This window comes from Nelusetta ayraudi, unplaced genomic scaffold, assembly GCF_046127955.1.
Source record: "Nelusetta ayraudi isolate G7.1 ecotype Tasmania unplaced genomic scaffold, CSIRO-AGI_Nayr_v1 ptg000017l, whole genome shotgun sequence".
Classification (NCBI taxonomy): domain Eukaryota; kingdom Metazoa; phylum Chordata; class Actinopteri; order Tetraodontiformes; family Monacanthidae; genus Nelusetta; species Nelusetta ayraudi.
In genome coordinates, this window is record NW_027466067.1 from 9,785,640 (window position 1) to 9,804,989 (window position 19,350).

Genomic DNA, 19,350 nt, shown 5'->3' on the forward strand with positions numbered 1-19,350 from the left:
AATTGATATATTAGGGGCCTAAATAGAAATGCCTCCTACAAATGGGAATTGATGAACTCGTTGCTTAGCGTGTGGATCCTGACAACGATTTATACCCTCCTGCCCCGTTCTGTGGAGCAACACGGCGTGGCAAGAGGAGGGGAAGTATGGGGAGAGGAGGAAGCGACTGTGGGAGTGCGTTAAGGCCAGACGTTGGCCGAGGCGAAAAGCGGAAAGGGGAAATGAGCGAGGAGTGCGACCGAGTCGGATGCCTAAAAGGGAGCGTTAACCTTTTTGTAGTTCAGCTCCGTAAAGACTTCAGGACGGTCTATTTTTGAGGCCACGATAATAAGTAAGATATGCTCAGTGTGGTATTGTCTTGAATAGAATAGCATGGAATGGAAGAGAATAGAGTTTTGTTTTTGTTTTGTTTTTTTCATTTGTGCAAGTTAAAAACAGGTTAAAACAAATACAATGGAATTCTTGTGCTTGTCCCGGAGTCGGTAGGAAGAAAGTTACCAGACAGTGAATTCAAGGAAAACACATTAACACAATCCTCCTCATTACATTCAGTGTGTGTATTCCGGTAGTGTTGAAGAGCATAAGCATTGTTTTCCCTCCCGTCTTGGGTTGGAATTGCTGTTGACGCAGAAACACATAAATCTCTAGATCGCTTATAAACTGGTAGTTTTTGTGTTCCTAAAAACAGCCTGCACTCCAGGAGGCCACACTGCTGTACTTCAGTCTTTATTGATCCCCAACCCTTGATCTCGATGCTACTTATCCACTCGTAGATTACTTGAATTTGCCGTCCTATAATGTGATGACAGATGTTTTGACTAAGAGGCCACGCACCTCCCATTGGATTGCGATCTCAAAAAGTCTTTGATGGAACCTTGTATGCGGTCGCCCTCAACGGATATTGAATACCGCCACGTGCACACTCCAATCGCCTTCTATCATTTTTATTTATTTTTTTGCTTTTGCTTTGTATTTTAATTGTAGTTAAATTGCATGACAAAAAAAAACTACCATATCTGTTGTCCAGGGTTCCAGAGTTTGTGCGGGAAAAGCGTTTTGGTAACTGGCTGAGGGACGCGCGAGACTGGGCCATCTCCAGGAACCGCTACTGGGGCACGCCGATCCCCCTGTGGGTCAGCGACGACTTCGAGGAGGTGAGGGCCGACACGAGACACAGCGCACTCAAAACACACATTTGCCGTGCCTTAATAGAGTACCTAATGTTGCTAATGCGCTTCCGTAGTGAACGGAGATCCCGCCGTTTGTCTGTGTCAGGACTAAATACCAAGTCACTTACTCTCTGGTGAGGAAGCTCATCGCTGCCTCGGCGCCGCCTCGTGAATCAATCTCGGCTAAGCATGAGAGGGCATAATTGAAAATGGGAACTGTCCATAACTCTGGCTTTTATTTACCGTATAAATGAGTTTGTCTGTCTGAAAGGGACGTTGGACCGTGGCGAGGGAGCCGCAATCCAACCCACTCATGAATTCATAGGGTGCACTTCCAGTTTTATTTTTTTTTTTTAAGATGCCCAATTCGGCAAGTCAACTGTGTGTGTTTGTGAGTGAAATGCACACAAATGAAAGTCTGTTGTGGTGAGTGGACTGACTACGGTGTCAGTACAGCCTGACTTCACTTACTCAGTGGTTACTCTCACACAGCTCGCAAATTGGCCCGTAATGTGACCCGTATATGATTTTTAACACAAATTCAACTTTATTTTATTTGTATTTTTTATTTGCCCCCTCTTCCCTAAGTCAGAGCCAAACTGCTTTTTATGTTTGGTTGTACGCCAGATACACACACTGCCAGTTTTATTTTCATTGTCATGACTTTTTAAGTTGTAGATTATCTCTTAAGGCATTAAAACTGTAAGTGAACACATGGAATTCTGCAGGAAACATAAAAAGTAAAAGTTTTTATATCCTAAAAATTGCCGTAACAATACAGCTGACAGGACCTACGCAATTTGCAAGATTAGCAGAGCAGAAAGAGGGTACCTCAGCAACGCCACAAACTTGAGGCTACACTTCATATGCTTTCATCCCGAAAAGGCAAAGTGCAAATTTTTACATCGTCATAAAATAAAATATTTTATGTCAGATGTTCAAAAATTTTTTTTATTTACTTAATGAGTGTAGTGTAAGAGGAACTGAGTGAATTGGCAGGCTATTTATTTACAAATTTAGCCACAGATGAAGACAAAATCAATCTTGTATGGGGAAAAAAAAGCAATAAAAATCGCAATAATCGAAGAATCGTGGCTCCAATAATCGAATTAACAATCGTTATAATCAAGGATCGCATCATGAGGTACCCTTGATGGAACACCCATACTGAATGTCGCACTGCTTCTGACTTTTGCGTCGTAAAATAATAAATGACGGACATTACAGTCTTGCGACGTTGGGGACGGGGCTAACGATGCTAGCAAAAACGAGCGCGGATTGGACGGAGTTCGTCCTCGGGAGGGAAAAGAAAGTGAAATCTCATTATCGCTCGCTCGTGAAGCTGTCGGCGCACGGCAGCTCTGAAGTGACACCCGCGCACGGCGACATGAGTAGCTCCCGCATTGACGCCGCGTCGTCTCCGCGCGCGCACGGCTCACTTGACGCGCGAGTCTGACGCCAGTTGCGTTTAAATCATAATAAGCACACACACACAGACACACACACACACACAAAAAAACCAAACACATTTCAGCAACAAAAAAAACGAACAAAAACACAACCGAGCGTGTCGTCGTAGCCTAAGCTGCAGCGCCCCCCTCAGTCATGATCCGTCAGTGGCGCTGTCAACTCCACACGTGAATGATTCATCGGCGCAAACAGCCATTAAGCGCCGAGCAAAACATGTGGGGCTCCCTCCCCACCGGTCATCGGGGCCACTTCAAAGTTTCCCCGAGACCGGCGGCCACCCAAGAGAAAAAAAAGATGATGTGGAATATGAGCGGAGGAGGGGGTGGAATAAATCATCTGTCAGGGGAAATGAGGACGCGAGTTTCTGCGTGCGCGCGGAGGGAAGGGGGCGGGACTAAAGGAAGGCTACGATGACGGATAGAAGAAGAGGTGTGTGTGTGTGTGTGTGTGTGTGTGTGTGTGTGTGTGTGTGTGTGTGTGTGTGTGTGTGTGTGTGTGTGTGTGTGTGGGGGGGGGGGGGAGAGATCGAATCCAAGCGGTGAAGGTTTGTCTGCCCATGGACGTTCTCTGCCGCGACGTCGCTGACGAGGCAAAGTCGACAGCAGCCGGGTAGTTTTGTCAGAATTGGGTTGTTCGAGCGTCTGCGACGCGAGTCCGCCGGCTGAAAGAGGGACAGCCGGCGACCTGCTTGCTGGAAATAGCGCCGCCGCAACTGTTTCCAGGCCACTCGCCCCCCCCGCACGCCCATCAGCGGCAAAAACGCACACCGGAAAGCAAAGCTCTGTTCTGCGCGCAACTGGGAGATTTATACAAATATTTTTTTCCGCTTAAATTTTCCTTTTGTTCCCCGTTCTCCACGTCTCTCTGATCCTTCAAAGATTTTAAGATTTCTTCTTCTTTCTTTTGTTTTTTTGTTTTTTTGTTACGACTGTGGCATATCACTGGGTATCTGGGCCACATTACCTGGTGCTGCGGTGTAAAACTAGAGCACAGCCTACAGGTTGAGTCCCGGAGGAGACCACATAACACACTTCATACTTTATAGCTTTGTTTCCATGACAGTTTTTCGCAAAATAAAGGCGATAATTCTAAAATTCCAACAAGGTGCAGTTGCGATTTGCAGGTGTTTCCAGTGAATGGTGGGACGAGATTTAACGAGAATGACGTTTGCTTTCGTTTGTTTACATTTGTTAGCTGTCAAGAATGGTTGCTATTTTTTTTTCTCTTCGATTACTCCCAAAAAATATTCCGTCTCCTCCTCTGTCCAAACAATGGGCCATTTTCACTTTAAGTGAACTGGTCACATGACCTCGTGCAGTGCGTCACGACACTTTTGCGATATACCTCTGTATCGATGCGTCTGAAAAACCTCATGAGAGCATAAAAAACTTTTAGTGATATGTGAGAGTTTTTTCCAACTTTAGTCGTTTCCAGTCGTTTTTTTAGTACGGTATTTAGGTTTTGCGCAATTTAGGGGTAGTGGAAACGCAGCTTATGTTTAACACTTTCCAACTAAGTCGGGGGATTTGGCAGAGTAAGGCCTCCTTTGGGTGTCATTGAACAGTCTAAAAATTTCAAGTATTCTCTTTGTTTGTGCACAAGCCTGAGTTGTCGACGCCATTAGCTTCAATTACGTTCACTTTAAAAATGAGCTTGGATGATTGTGATGGAGGCCACAAGCCAAAACATGCTGGACAAATTATTAGGAAAGTAAATACATGTCACTGCAGATTCTTCACATAAAAAAATAAATCATTTATTCAGAGATTCATACTAAGGATTGACTACATTGCAGCTCGAAATTGCTTTCAACGTGTTGCTGCAATACCCAATAAAAGGTTTTTCATCTCACCTTGGTGTTATCCATGCTGTTTGCAGCATTACCAGATTTCTCTAGAATGGCAAAATAATAGCGCACATAAAATCCGATCTAGGTGCCGCATTTCTTTCCCGGGTGTTGGTTGGTGGGGTGTAGTGTGCTGAGGCTTTACAGGTCTTATTTTACCCCTCCATAATGTGCCAACATTAACTGTAAGTCACTTTTCAGTGTCAGCAATGGATGATTCAAAGGATATCTGTAAATAAAACCACTTTTGTCCATGTGCGTGCGTGTGTGTGTCAGGTGGTGTGTGTTGGCTCCATGGCTGAGCTGGAGGAGCTGACCGGAGTCAAAGTGACTGATCTGCATCGGGAGAGGTGAGTCGGTGATTAACTGGCCATCTGTGTGTGTGCGCGCGTGCGTGCGTGTGCAGGATGCACGTCTCGTTAGCGCGTCGGCTGGGTGAAGTTGAAATGATGCCCCTGCGTTCTGTCATCCCTGTCGAACGTGCTGCTGCCACTGCAGCGCGGCCTGCCCGCCCGAACCAGACCACTGTCGTGGAACACAGATCGCTTTACTCTTCCGCTTTTCATCAGCTAATTACCTTTAATCACTTCCATGAGGTTGGCTGTCTTTAATGAATGGGGCAGGGAGAGGTCACCTTTCCCCTGCTCCCGTTTGTATTTCAGCAAATGAGACCCAAGCGCACGAGTGGGACCCTCAGAAAAGTAATTATTAAAAATGGAAAAAGTTTTCTTTATTTTTAATCTACTTAAAAGAAAAAAGTATTATTGAAGAACACTTACTGTATTTTTTTCACATAGCTAAAACCTAATGGATGGCCTTAAATATTACATTGTAATCATCTTCTTCAAGATTGTCAGTTATGCAAGATGTAATAGACTCTGAGAACACATCCATAAGTGTGAATGCATGTGTTTTGCCATATTGCCTTGTAAAGCAATTCAATTTAACGGCATTTTGAGAATGTTTATTTTCTTTTAGGCTAAAGCCGCCTTTGGTGCAGTGCAGCGATGATCAGTCTCAAAATATTCTCAAAACATAATTCGTTGCTAAATTGGAGTGAGAAGTAAATCAAATAGTACACAGTTTTAATATCCCTGAAGCATAAAGCAGTAACTAAACTTTCTTCCGTGGGTGTCAGCACAACATAAGTACAACTTTTTTATCCCTCTAAACTTTTTCTACTGGCAGTGAAAGATTATGAAATCGTTGTTTGGGTCGCAGCCAAAAACCTCCCAGATGGATCCACAGCGCGTGCAAATATTTCTTTATTAGATTCCAAACGGAAAGTCCCAAACTGAGTTTGTTAATGCCGCCATTTGTCTTCATAACCTTTGTATGCTTGTTGTTTGTTCCCCCCTCGCTCATGCCAAACTCTTACCCGTGTCCAGCATTGACAGCTTGACCATCCCCTCCCGGGGTGGTAAGGGTGTGTTGCGAAGGATCACCGAGGTGTTCGACTGCTGGTTCGAGAGCGGCAGCATGCCCTACGCCCAAGTCCACTACCCCTTTGAAAACAAAAGGGAGTTCGAGGACACGTTCCCCGCAGACTTCATCGCAGAGGGCATTGACCAGACAAGAGGATGGTAAGATGTGATTGAACAGTGAATAAAGGGGTGATGAAAGATGAGAGAATCATCAATTGTTGTTAAATAGAATTGATGAAAATATGTCCCTCCACAACTCTTGAGTGCAGAAAGAAGTGGGTATTGAAAATGGTTGGATGGAATAATACATTTTATGGGGATGGGGTAGACTAGGTCCTTCCCCTCTTCCTAAACCCAACTCCAACCCTAACCCCCAATCCCAACCCCAACTCCAACCTTAACCCCAACCCCAACTCCAACCTTAACCCCAACCCCAATCTTTATCCTAATCCCAATCCCAATCCAAACCCTAACCCCAAACCTAACCCCAACTCCAATTATAATCCTTACCCCAACCCTTACTAATCGTAACCCCAACGCTAAGCCCAACCCAAAGCCCAAACCTAACACTAGCCCCAAAACTAATCACAACCCTAATTTCAACCCTAACACAAAACCCAATCCTAACCCCAACTGCCACCACAACCATAACCCTAACCCCAACCCTAACCCGAAAACCAAATTCTAACCCCAACCTCAACAGTAAATTTACCCTAATCCCAATCTTAATTCTAACAATAACCCTAGTTCCAACCCTATACACAACACAACAAGATGCTAATGCTGTTTGTTTAGCCATGGCCTGGAAAAGTTTGGGAACTCCTGCTTTAGGGGAACTGACCGGAGGAGAACATCAATAAAAGAGTCAGGCTAGATATATCTATGTACCCAATACACTGATGGTAAGCCTGACTTTGGGTCCTGTGATGTAGGTTCTACACCCTGCTGGTGCTCTCCACAGCGCTCTTTGGCAAACCGCCCTTCAAGAATGTCATTGTGAATGGATTGGTTCTCGCCAGGTAAGCCCGCCTTGTGTATTGACATATTGTCAGTGTTGTTTGTGTTGCATGTGAAATGTATTTATCTGTCCAGCTAGCCAAGTGGCCCTTAGAACACTTCACTCTTGACAAGCAAGCAATTCTCAACAGTAACATGTTTCGACCTATGCTGAACTATGGTGGTTGGGACTTCATGTCTTAGTTGCCAATGAATGTTCATTTTCACCAAGAAGTGCATTTTTATCCACTGCACAGCATCCGCAGCAGTGTCTAGTCTATGTTAAGGACTAGATGATACGCTGGTTATAAGAACTGTGTGATTCGCCAGAGTAACAAAGTAAACAAACTCTCAGTAATTCGAAGTCCTGTGTGTTTAAACGGATCTCTTTAAAGAAAATGGAACTGAAAGTATGTTTATGTTTGCTCACATTGTCACTATCAAAAAATAACCACTTTTATTAGCGACAGTCAGTTCAACATTACCCGTTTCAGCCTCCCTCCAGTTTCCTTGCTCTTCTTCCTCATGCTGTGGTAGCGTGTCCTATACAATATCGCCTTTAGAGCCGCTCCGCTCTACGGTTTCCCGTCCTCCGCCCCGAGGCTCTAAATGCAGCGCCGCGCTCACAGGCCTGCTGACCTGGAAGGACTCATTTGAATACCAACGTGTGCGGTTGCTACCAGGCACTTTAGCGCACGCGTAAATGTTTATACATGCATTGATGCCTTTCGCCTTGTCCCGTTCCCACAGCGATGGACAGAAGATGAGCAAGCGCAAGAAGAACTACCCGGATCCTGGGCTGATTGTGCAGAACTATGGGGCGGACGCCCTCAGGTCAGAGCTGCGCCTCGGCGTTTGTCAAACATGAATGCCTGCGCGCCGACGGCAGGTTCCTCTGTCTGTGGCCAGCCGACGTTATTAGCGGGCACGGTTTCTAAAGAGACGAATCTACCGTCTCACGCTTTAATCGTACGTGCGCCGCCGCATTAATACGCGCTCACACGCTATACACAAGCCCGCTTACCGTTTCCACTCATGCGTTTCCCTCCTTTGCCCTGAGCAGTGACAGTGCCATGGCCATATGGCCTAATAAATAAAGCACTATGCGGTTGCACCATATGCTCACATATAGACTGATGGAGAGGGAGAGCCGCCGAAAGAAAGGACACAGTCTGTTTCTCTTCAAGGCTTCGATTTTTTTCAACACAATGTCCAGCTTGCGCCATGAAACATTGCTTATGTTGCAGCACTTATGGCGACACGGTGGGCTCCAGAAATACCTGACTAACACTTTTTATTCATTTTATAATATTATAAAAAAAAAAATAATCAAATATCCATTGTGCTCCACATTGGATAGATACAGGTCAGGGTTAAGATTACTTAAGGTCTGTTGCACAAAGCTGATAACTGTTGTTGCGTCATGTGCTAAACACAGGGCTGCATTATAATTTTGAAACTTGTACTTGCCTTGTAATTACTTGTCTTGTAATTTGCAATGAGGGTGTCAAATGTATGGAGGCGCTCCGATCCCAACAACTATAGGTAATGTAAAATACTGAGAATTTGAGTTTCAGAGACCTTCCTTCTAATGCAGACCACAGAGAGCGACGCCAACGTGGAGTACGAGCACGTGCTGATAAAGCTGACATTAAGATGTTTTCCTGAATAATGTAACTGAGACAACAGCACTTTTTATCCCAAGTACGATCACACATTTATTAAACTCTGGGTTCAACGGAATGCCGCAGTCGTAAACGCGTCCCGTGCGTGCTAGCGCCTGGCTCCTCCCTGTCACACGATCGCCGCATTTACCGCCGTCTTCACTGTTTCCCCGCGCAGGTTGTACCTGATCAACTCTCCCGTGGTTCGCTCGGAGAACCTGCGTTTCAAAGAGGAAGGCGTGCGCGACGTGCTGAAGGACGTCTTCCTGCCCTGGTACAACGCCTATCGCTTCCTGGTGCAGAATGTGCAAAGGCTGCAGAAGGTAGGAGTTCAACGAACGCAGTGAAAAGTTTTTGCGTTGCCCACACAGTCAACTCGCTCGTCCGATCAGAAGCTCAGCACCTCTTGTGCTGACAAGTAAGTCATGATTATCTCTCAAAAATGTTTTTTGCTGTTAATGACCATAATTACAGCTTTAGTGCAGAGCTAAGAGAATTGCGCAAACCTAAATATCGCAATAAAAAATTGGCAATAGAAACACTTCACTAAACTTCGAAAAACCTCTCAAATATCGCTAAAAGGTTTTTATGCTCTCGTGAGGTGGTATTTCAGATGTATCCATATAGAGATGTGCCGCGTTATGTTTGGACGGAGGAATAGACAGAATGTTTGTTTTTGGTTTTTTTTTACAAGTAATAAAAGAGAAAAATATAACAACGACTACATCGAAATGCAGATTTATATCAACATTTTTTTGTACGTCCACCCTCCTTCGTCTCGTCCCGTTCTCGCGGAGCGAGATTTTACGAGAATTACGGCTTATGCTGCAAATCGCAATTGTTCTTTGTCAAAATTTTAGAAATATCGCTTTTAATTTCCCAAAATTTTCATGGAAACCTTGTGACAACATTAATTTCCATGTTTGTCATCGATCGGTACAATTCAAGACTTGCATGTGCTGTGTCCGTCGACTCGAACGCGCTCTGCACTCTGCACTCTGCACTCTGAAGATCACGTGGGCATTTTACATGAGCGTTTGTGTTTTTTTACGTGTGGCCACAGGAGGACGAGGTTACATTCCTGTACAACGCAACCACGGCCAAGCAAAGCGACAACATCATGGACAAATGGATCCAGTCCTTCACACAGTCGCTCATCCAGTTCTTCAAGGCTGAGATGGACGGTGAGACGGCCTTAAAGTCAAACTTCTTACCCGTTATTTCTAAAGGCCAAAAGCCTGAGTCATGAGTTTAAATCCCATCTCATTTTGGGATTTAAGATTTCGTAAATTATCTTTTGCTATTCGTTCAGGGGTGGGCAAGCGTTTTGACTGGTGGGTCCTAAAATTTAACAGAGGGGCCAGAACAGGAGCAGATGGATGGAGTGTTTTAGTGACCAACCTCATGGGAGGAAAAATATATCATGGGATATGTAGAAAACATGTGCTTTAATGTCTGTTGAAAATGAACAAAAGCAAAGTTACAATTAAATATGTCTCTTTGAAGCCCCAGAGTGTTTAGCTCTTCATTGAAATGACTATTAAACACTAAAAAAAAATGGATGAAATACAGCTATTTTATGACTTACTTACTATTAATAGCATTTGTTCAGGTTCGGCGGGCTGGATTATAAGGCTTAATTGGCTGCATATGGCCCCCGGGCCGTAGTTCGCCCATGCCCGCCTTCGTTTGTAATACATGGCTCTTATTATACATGCAAAGCCATATAACAGAGTATGGTGATTTAGCACTGTGTTTAATGCATCTCTTTTAAAATACCCAATGTTGATCCTCTGTGCAGCTTACCGCCTGTACACCGTTGTGCCTCGCCTGGTTAAGTTTGTGGACATGCTCACCAACTGGTACGTGAGGACCAACAGGCGCCGTCTGAAGGTGAGACACGGCTCATTAGCTTTTAAGCAAAGCACGTGAAATATATATATGAGTGCCGGTGAAACCCCTTCATCCTCGTCTCCCACCGTGGATGTCGGCGTCGGGGTCGTTGCGGATCGGAGGAAACTCGAGCGGGTCCCCGTTGAAGCGCGTTCGCCTTTTTCCACCGTTGCGAGGGGAGCGACCGCATTGATGCACGTGTGAACTTTGCAGGGAGAGAGCGGGACAGAGGACTGCCTGTGGGCGCTGGAAACCCTCTTCAGCGTTCTCTTCTCCATGTGCAGGCTGATGGTGAGTCATGCAGTTCGTGTGTGTGTGTATGTGTGTGTGAGTGAGTGAGTGATGGAGAGAAAAGAAATTCAATGCAGAGAAGGGAAAAAAAAAAATCCTCTTTTGTGCACGCGAGAAACAAAAGTATGACGGCGGTGTGTGAGAAGTGTGCGCCTGTGCGTGCCCAAATGTCTATGAATAATGCATTAGCAGTAGGAGTTGTTATTTATAACGCATCGGGCATGTTTGCATGTGAGCTCAGACACATGCTAAAAGGCAGTTAGCCCAAACCCGGATCAATACGGACCGGAGCGGGAGCCTTCCAATTTAATCCGCCGTGGTTGAAAGAGAGGATCACACTGGAGATAAACTCCATCAAGCTTAGCGCTGCGCCCAGCGCATCATAGCAGGCGCTTAAAAGACGCCGCGCAAAAGGTTATTATGCTGATTTTGTTGCTGCGCCTGACCTTTGGCGACGTCAGAAGAATGTAAACGCGACTGTCAAAAGGGAGAATCTAACAATCCTCTGCTCTACCCTTTTCCTTCCTGCTTTTCCTCAGGCTCCCTTCACACCCTTCATTACGGAGCTGATGTACCAAAACCTGCGTCACCTCATTGACCCCGCCTCCGTTGAGGAGAAGGACTCGGGCAGCATCCACTATCTCATGCTGCCTCAAGTCAGGTTGGCGAAAGTCCTTAGTCACGCTCACAACGGAGGAAAATCTTTGCTCCTCGTGTCGCTCAGCAGCGTCCGACACAGCGGTGGGGTTCACTGTTGTAGTCTTTGTGCATTCTCACCGCAAGAATCTGTGCAAACGCAGGGAAGTTGCAGACTGATCTCTCCCGCTCCAACGACTTGACTGCAGATTCTTTTCGCAGCAGAAATGTTTGCGTGCGTGGCAGCACTTTCTCATATTAAGACGGCGTCGTCAAATTTGAGATTGTTTCAGATGGGAAGCAACTTGGTTGCAATTTATGGTTATCGACATCTAATTCACACATTGACTTCGACCATTTCGATGTCCAAAGTGTTTCACGTTGAGTGGTGAGATTGAATGGCATGGAATGGAATGTAAAAATGTGTTTCCAGAAGTCCAGAACAGGAGTCGGGTGTTTTATACTCTGGCTACCAGTGCTGTCAAAAATATCGATACATTGATTATTTTTTTTCGATACTGAAAAGCAAAAACGATGCAATATGACTTCTGCGTAGTATCGATATATCGGTACTACATCGAGGCAACCAGTATTGAAAATCGTTTCGAGAATCAACACTTAAAATACTTCCAAATATCGCATTGCAGTCTGAAATACAGTATCGTGACAACACGACTGGCTGCTATCACTCGGACATGACAGCTCATACAGTACAGAATGTGAGATCAACGGGGACATCAGGAAAGCAGCATTCACATTAGCTTAGTCTTCAGTATGCTTTATCACCTTTACATGCTACAAATCGACACAATTGACACACTGGCCCTTCAATCATGTCCTGCACACGCTGCGATTCTTTAACTGTGCCCAAATCAGTGTTTTATTTTCCCAGCAGGGAACTGGACGTGGCCTCCAGTGTGCAGGCCTGCTCATTGATAATCCCATTTAAAATGTCATCATTTCCTTTCCCTCAATTCAGTCGCCTCTTAAAGTAAAATTTTTGCCACAGTGGCTGATCGGTCTTGTAATCCATAGAGGAACACCACATTGTTCAGACTTCATTATTTATTCATTGAACATAGAAAAAAAAAAACCTCACACACACACACACATCCGATATCATTAAATATCAATTTGATTTAGCAAATGGAAAACAGCTTGTGTAATGGTTCATATAATCTTCCCTGTCACTTGGGCAGCACTGCTGCATTATTATCTGCCCGTCCTTCCTGCTGTCGAATGGGACTTCGCGCCCCCCCCCCCCCCCCCCCACCCCACCTCTCCCAAAGGTCAGCTACCAATCAGGCGGCGGGAACAGCTACTCCTCAATCAGCTCATTAAATGATTGGCTGTCCCCAGCGTCCTCTCCTTTCTCATTACACTCCAGAGTTGTGCGCGCGTGCACTTGGAAATACAGCTGCGGAGAGAACGGACAAGCGCGCAGCCACAAACCCACAGACCTGTTTTCTCGCTCACAGTTGGGGCTATTATTGCCATTACGTTTAATTGTCCGTGTCTGTGCAGGTCCAATTCCATTATTTCATTTTTTTTTTTTTTTTTTTTGTTGGAGTTAAACTCGTGCTGGTGTCTCTTAACGGAGTCTTTAATCAGTCACGCTAGCTCCACTGGTCGTTAGTTCCCTGCACGTTGAAGCGAATTAGCATTTCCTTCCACAAGAAGCAGAAGATTAGACACAAATGTATGTTAAATACACTTCCATCCCTTTTACTGTGCACAATAATTAAATGCTATACGCTGAATCAGCAAGAACTATTATTCGCACTGGTCTAAAAAAAAAAAAAAAAAAGCATGGCGACTTGATATTTTGAGGACACACACTGTTTAATCCAACCTTCATCATGTCCTGCACCATGTCCAGATAATGTCACCATTGATTATTGAATCTATTATATTCATTATTGTTTTAATTGTATTGCTTTTTGTTTTGTTGTCTTTTGTTTTGTTTTCTTCAGGGAAAGTTTGATTGACAAGCGCATCGAGAGCGCCGTTTCCCAGATGCAGTCGGTGATTGAGCTGGGCCGAGTGATCCGAGAGAGGAAGACCCTGCCCATCAAGGTGAGTCAGTGCCAGTTTACGTCATCCATTTAAGTGGTGCTGGGAAATGGAATCATTTTGATAATAATAAATGAATATCACTTTGGTTAGCTGTCACTGATTAATGATTTCGCATATAAAAAAAAGAATTGTCATTAGAAGCACTTAAACTATTGAGGCCCAGTGTGATTTATTATCATCTATTTTTAAAAGAGCATGTTGACTAGATCCATATGCTCGAACCATTTCCAATAAACTGGGAGTTTTTCTAACTGGCTGTTTGTGACTGTGCTCGTGTGAGTGACTTTTCGACAGGAAGGTCTTGCTGCTGTTTTTTGACAAAATCCTTGTTGGTCCATTGGAAATTCCGACCGAATGTATTGTTTCTATGTGTTTCAGTACCCATTAAAGGAGGTGGTGGTTATTCACCAGGACCCCGAGGCTCTTAAAGACATCCAGTCGCTGCAGAAATACATCCTGGAGGTGAATAAACTTTTCTTTGTCTTTTTTTTTATTTATTTATATATATTTTTTTTAATCTGAGCACTTTGATTGAATTGTTTCAGTCAATACGTGTTCAGATGTTGCCTTCAGGTCCTCTCAAATTGAGTGAAAACTTGATGAACAGTGTTCTATCAGATAGACTTTTTTAGGGTTCTCTCAGGGAAGTAGAGATTCCAGTAGCAAGTCATATTTATGGGATCGTAAAAAAAAAAATGCAAATGAGACATGGCATGTTCCAGGAAGTGCATGTGCAGCACCCTATATCCGCTGGTTAAAACACATCCCATCTCCATCTGCTGTAAAGCATATCTATTTTGTTAGATTTTTAGGACCTACAGCACTTTGTCCTAATTCTTATAAATGGATTAAAAAAAAAATGCCCTGGTTGTTTCCACATAACAACAACATAGAAAAAACAGACATCGACAGCTTTTTACCTGTTGCTTCCTGGTGATAAATCGTTGGAATCAACTTTGTCTCCCCTGTTCGAATTTATATTTCGATTCTTCTTTCTGATTTGAACATTGTTCTTGCCAAGAAGGTTGTCAGATCCACACAAAGAGCACTTGAAGTTGTCAAGGATAAAATCTTTAAACATTTAAATCTTTAAACATTTCAATAGTCCACAAAAACTAATTCGGATTTTTTTTTTTTAAATCATTATAATTAAGCTTATTTTAACACTGCAAGTGGCCTAAACGCTGGTGCGGGCACATTTCTTGCCGTCCACCTCTTCAGTGTGGCCAGTTTTAATGCCTGGACTAGATAAAATGGATGATGCAGCGATTCTTCTTTTCACACCAAGCAGAGGCAAATCCTGCAAAGTGCTGACTTTTATTGCCATTTATTCAGGCAGAACACTATTTTAACTAATTCTCTTAAGGTTTCCTGGATACTAAATTGGATCCGCTGTCGACGCCGTTAAACTTTCAGCTTTGCTCAGCCTTGTTTTCCCTCGGGGTCAATTTTAGCAGCTGTAAAAATGCCTTAATGTTAATGAACGTGCACATTGAAATCAACTCTCATTACTCTTTCTTTACACTTTGGGTTTAGCTAGCTCTATTTCTGCTGAACAGGCTTATTTAGATGCCTCTAAGCCACGCCACGTGTACTGATCTTACTGCTGTCGCTCATCAGTGTTCCCTGATCGAAGTGAGTTCAAGTCATCATGTCAGTGACTCATTGACGCCACATGTGGAAAACCACCAGTTGGTGCCAGTTTGGCTCAATGTAGTTCCTGTCACTTTGGCAGATATGTCTTGATTGCAGTTAAATGGAGGAGGGAAACGTACTGGAAGCCTCAATATTAGGAATGACTCACTGACTGACTTCATCTCTGATGACAGACTGACTCATTGTATCAATTATTGATCAGCCTATAAAACCCATTCCTCGAAGGGTTTACTCTTTTTTTCTGGTAAGTTGCTTTTTTCAAGGTTAGGCGTCAACAGGCGTCTGTTTGGTTGGTTGGCCTGCGGCAGTGGAGAGATCTGTTTGCTTGATTGCAGACATGTATTGTCAATTGCAGTTTTTTTTTTTTTTCTTCTTTTAATTTTGTTACGTTTGCTAAAAAATTTGGTAGCTTAACATTCATGAACATTTACTAAATAAACACACAAATGTTTTGAAAAAAAAAATACATTGCCCATTTGTTATGTCAATGAATTTAGCAATATACAGTCTTTTAAATAAAAAAATGTGTAGAGCTATTTGAGCTTTATAAAAGTACTTGCGCATTGAAGAGTTCAGTTCAGTTAATCAGATTTCAGTTAGTAGGTAGTTGCTTTGTTAAAGGTTAAAATATCCCTCTCTACACAGACACATATGTACATATGTCTGTTTTGTTTTTCACTTATTCTTTTACTTATTTCCACTTATTACTACATTCACAACATTGGCAAGACCTTGGACTACGGCGAAAACACTTTCTCTGTTCTTTTGTGTGAGTTTGGGGCAGAGAACAAAGGCACCGTGGAGAAAAAGAAATCCAGATCTATGAGTTTAATATAGTTTATTCTTTCAGCAACTGAGATACAGATGCAATTTTAGCCTCATCACATTTTTTTGTTTTTCTGGACCCTTTAGGAGCTGAACGTGCGACAGCTGACCCTGTCAACGGATAAAGACAAATACGGCATTCGTCTGAAAGCCGAACCGGACCACATGGTGCTGGGCAAGCGACTCAAAGGCGCCTTCAAATCAGTGGCCGCCGCCATCAGGGAGCTCACCAGCGAACAACTGGAAGTCTTCCAAAAGACGGGTACGTCGCCCTGTTCAAGGGTTAGAAAAGTGAGGCGGGGCCCAAAGTCGAGCCAGTTTGTGTGTCTGCTGTTGTCGAGCCGCTCCTTTCATTCAAGCCATTCCGCTCACCAAATAATCCACACCTGGGTGAAATCAAACGGAGAAGCCTGAAGTGTGAACGCCGGTGGAGGACTAGTTTGCCCGCTGAAGGCGAGCGCCAACCCCCTCTGACGCTCTAATAGAGCAGCAGCAGCGTGAATTAAAGCCACGCTATAGGTGTCTTGTCTGTCCAATGACAGAGAGTCGAGGAGAACCCCCAGACTCTCTGGGGAGGGAGGCAGCAGAGGTCAGCCGGGCTGTGGGAAATGAACGTTTCCAGTCACGTTTGAAGTCCGGCCAATGGGGGGAAAAAAAAGGGGGGGGGGGAGGGGGGGGGGACTGATGGATGGAGCGGAGGATGGAAACGGCAGTCGGATCGCATTGTGCGCGATGAAATTATTCAACAAGTTAATGGTGGCAGGAGGAAGGGCGAAGGGCAACTACATCACGCCGAGTTTGTTTAAACGTTCCAAACTCTATTACAGCGTTCCAGCAAATGTACAGCTTGAGCTCGGAGCCGTTTATCGCCGCGACGACTGGTTTTTAAATAGCCTGTCTGTATAGTCTGTCTCTCTTTCACAGGATGTAGTGAAGAACAGAATAAAACGGATGCTCTGCCACATTCTGGGAAGCCCCCCCAAAAAAAACAAGTTTTCACTTCCATTCCTTATTATTTTTTTTCACTTCCTCAGAATCCGTGATACGTTGTTCCCCCAATTTAGACAACCGTGGCTGCAGCTTTGCCCCATGACCTGCAAAAGTAATCAGAAGTTCATGGCCGGTGGTTGCGCTACTCATTATTCCCTACCTGTGCCTTTGATCCCATTATTTTGACGGCGATGGAACAAAAGAAACGGATTAAGAGCGAAGACGGCGAGGAGAGGATCAGGGAGAGGCTGGGCGGGATGCGGCAAATGAAAGCATGGGAATCTCGTATCGGAGTGACCGTTTCACCCAGCCTCTGGCTGTGGAGACTCCAGGAGAGGAGAGAAACATGGTCATGGGTGTTAGTCATCCAGCACTGTCCCGGGTAATTGGCACCAATGGCAAAATTGAGAACTGGCTTAATCGCGGCCGGACTGGATGGAGTTCCTGTTGCTGTCGATGGCAAAGACGGATATTGTGAACGTGTCATGAGGGCTTCGCTTGCAGGCAAATGCCTGCGTAGACTACAGCCTTGGTGTTATTCATTGAGGACCCGAAGCCTTGGATGGGAGACGCATTTATAAGCTACAGACCTAAAGACGTAAAACTCATGGAGATCTGCCCTTCGGGATGTCACGGGGGGGCGGTGTTCCCTCTGCCAGAACCATCTACTGTATGCCTGGATTCCACACTGTTAAGATCACCTCAAGAACGCTGTGTTGCTAACCTGCGAAAGGCACCAAAGACATCAGTTTTAACAGGACCATAAAAATATTTCTCTAGGACGTTGTAAACAGAGGGCTAAATACTCAGAGACTTTACAAGTATATTCTTTTGTCCATAATCTTTAAAAAAAAAAAAGTGAGAGCCCCTAAAATATGGCCTGATGCTTCCAGGACACAGTAGAATTCTATATGGTTGAGCTTTATGCGCCACCTGGATGTTTGCCTGCAAACAAGACTTTGCCTTTTTTTTTTTTTTTAATTCATTTATTCGTAAATAATGAACAGGAGTCTATGTTGCCATATAATGATGTTTATTTTTAGTCCCCATGCCATAAGTGTGGCTATGAATATTTAACCCTTGTCATGGTTAATTTAAGGATCCATCACGGCGGACGGCCATGAGTTGCACGAGGAGGACCTGAGGCTGATGTACACGTTCGACCAGAAGTCCAGCCCCACCGCGCAGTACGAGACGCACTCCGACTCCCAGGTAGGCAGCAGCAGCACCTAAGAGCCAACAAATAGAGACTAAACTAGTTACAGCAAGAAAGGCAAGGCAATTAATGCAAGCTATTAGATTTATTTGATTAAAAAAAAAAAAAAAAAAAAAAAAAAGATTGCTGTGTTTGTGGATTCTCCCCTCGACGGGATGAACTGTAAGCCCTCCAGACACATTGTGAGCTCTGATTTTGCTTCAGTCGCTGCACCTGGTATGTAATCAAAAGGCTGACACCTGAATATCCACTGCCAGGAAGGGGAAACAAGTGGCAAGATGCCCTTAAAAACTCTCAATATTCAAGTCTCGAGTCTTGTGTGACGTAATAAACTACCTTTAGTTGTCAGGTCACAAATAGGTAACGATAAAAAGTTGCAGAATGCGACAGTATGGAGGGAATCTTTTGGAGACACTTTGCAAAACTTAAAAAAAAAAAAGATTTGCCTTTTGCTTATAATCATTCAATCATTATACACATCCATGCGGCAAAACTACCACTGCACATTATAATTAAAACCTCTCGCTAACTTGCTAGAGACACATCGTGGCTGTCTCTATGTGTTTGCACATGTGTGCGTGCACTTGTGGGCACACACAGCACCCAATATTGTCAGAAAAGCACAGACTTGTAGACATTTTTGCAGATTTATTACAAAATAAACACTGAGATACCACACGGCCATAAGTATTCGGACCCATTGCTCAGTATCGAGTAGAATGATCCAAGTATTGCCATTCCTCCCTGCAGATCCTCTCCAGTTCTGTCAGGTTGGATTGGTGAATGTTGGCGCATGAACGAGGAAAAAAAAAAAATGCAATGAATTGATTTTAGCAAATGGCTGCGGTGCACTGTGAGAAAGAGTAAAAAAAATTCCATCAGGTCTGAATACTTTCCGAACCCACTGTGTAATAGACAGCTACTGTGACCCCCACAGCACGCGGCTCGACGCCGCGCATGTGCGTCCGTGTCTTTACGGCGAGTCTGATGTATGGAATCATTTCACGGCCAAGTGAAAGCTGCGCGCGCGCGCGTTTCCCACGGGGCCCCGGCGCTAATCAGCGCTCCGCCAACCGCACGCGCACCACACGGCTGCACCTTACTACCAGTTTACTGAGCTGGCTCTTAAACTCTCCGTTACTCTCGCTCATTTGCACCGGCTCCTCCGCACCCATCTGCCTGCCTCATCTCTTTCCCT

The 19,350-nt window shown here is 44.4% G+C and overlaps 1 protein-coding gene across 3 annotated transcripts in view; it reads left to right on the plus strand.

The window, feature by feature from the left end:
• The window catches only part of iars1 (isoleucyl-tRNA synthetase 1), a 44,129-nt gene that overhangs the window by 16,463 nt on the left and 8,316 nt on the right, over window positions 1-19,350 (plus strand). For all 3 annotated transcript variants that reach the window (XM_076025320.1, XM_076025322.1, XM_076025323.1), the window contains 14 exons: window positions 1,028-1,154; window positions 4,762-4,835; window positions 5,874-6,068; window positions 6,842-6,928; window positions 7,656-7,739; window positions 8,748-8,892; window positions 9,633-9,753; window positions 10,371-10,462; window positions 10,676-10,753; window positions 11,293-11,414; window positions 13,363-13,465; window positions 13,844-13,927; window positions 16,034-16,208; window positions 18,036-18,148. In XM_076025320.1, coding sequence (XP_075881435.1) covers window positions 1,028-1,154; window positions 4,762-4,835; window positions 5,874-6,068; window positions 6,842-6,928; window positions 7,656-7,739; window positions 8,748-8,892; window positions 9,633-9,753; window positions 10,371-10,462; window positions 10,676-10,753; window positions 11,293-11,414; window positions 13,363-13,465; window positions 13,844-13,927; window positions 16,034-16,208; window positions 18,036-18,148 — 1,600 coding nt within the window. The remainder of the gene's footprint in view (window positions 1-1,027; window positions 1,155-4,761; window positions 4,836-5,873; window positions 6,069-6,841; window positions 6,929-7,655; window positions 7,740-8,747; window positions 8,893-9,632; window positions 9,754-10,370; window positions 10,463-10,675; window positions 10,754-11,292; window positions 11,415-13,362; window positions 13,466-13,843; window positions 13,928-16,033; window positions 16,209-18,035; window positions 18,149-19,350) is intronic.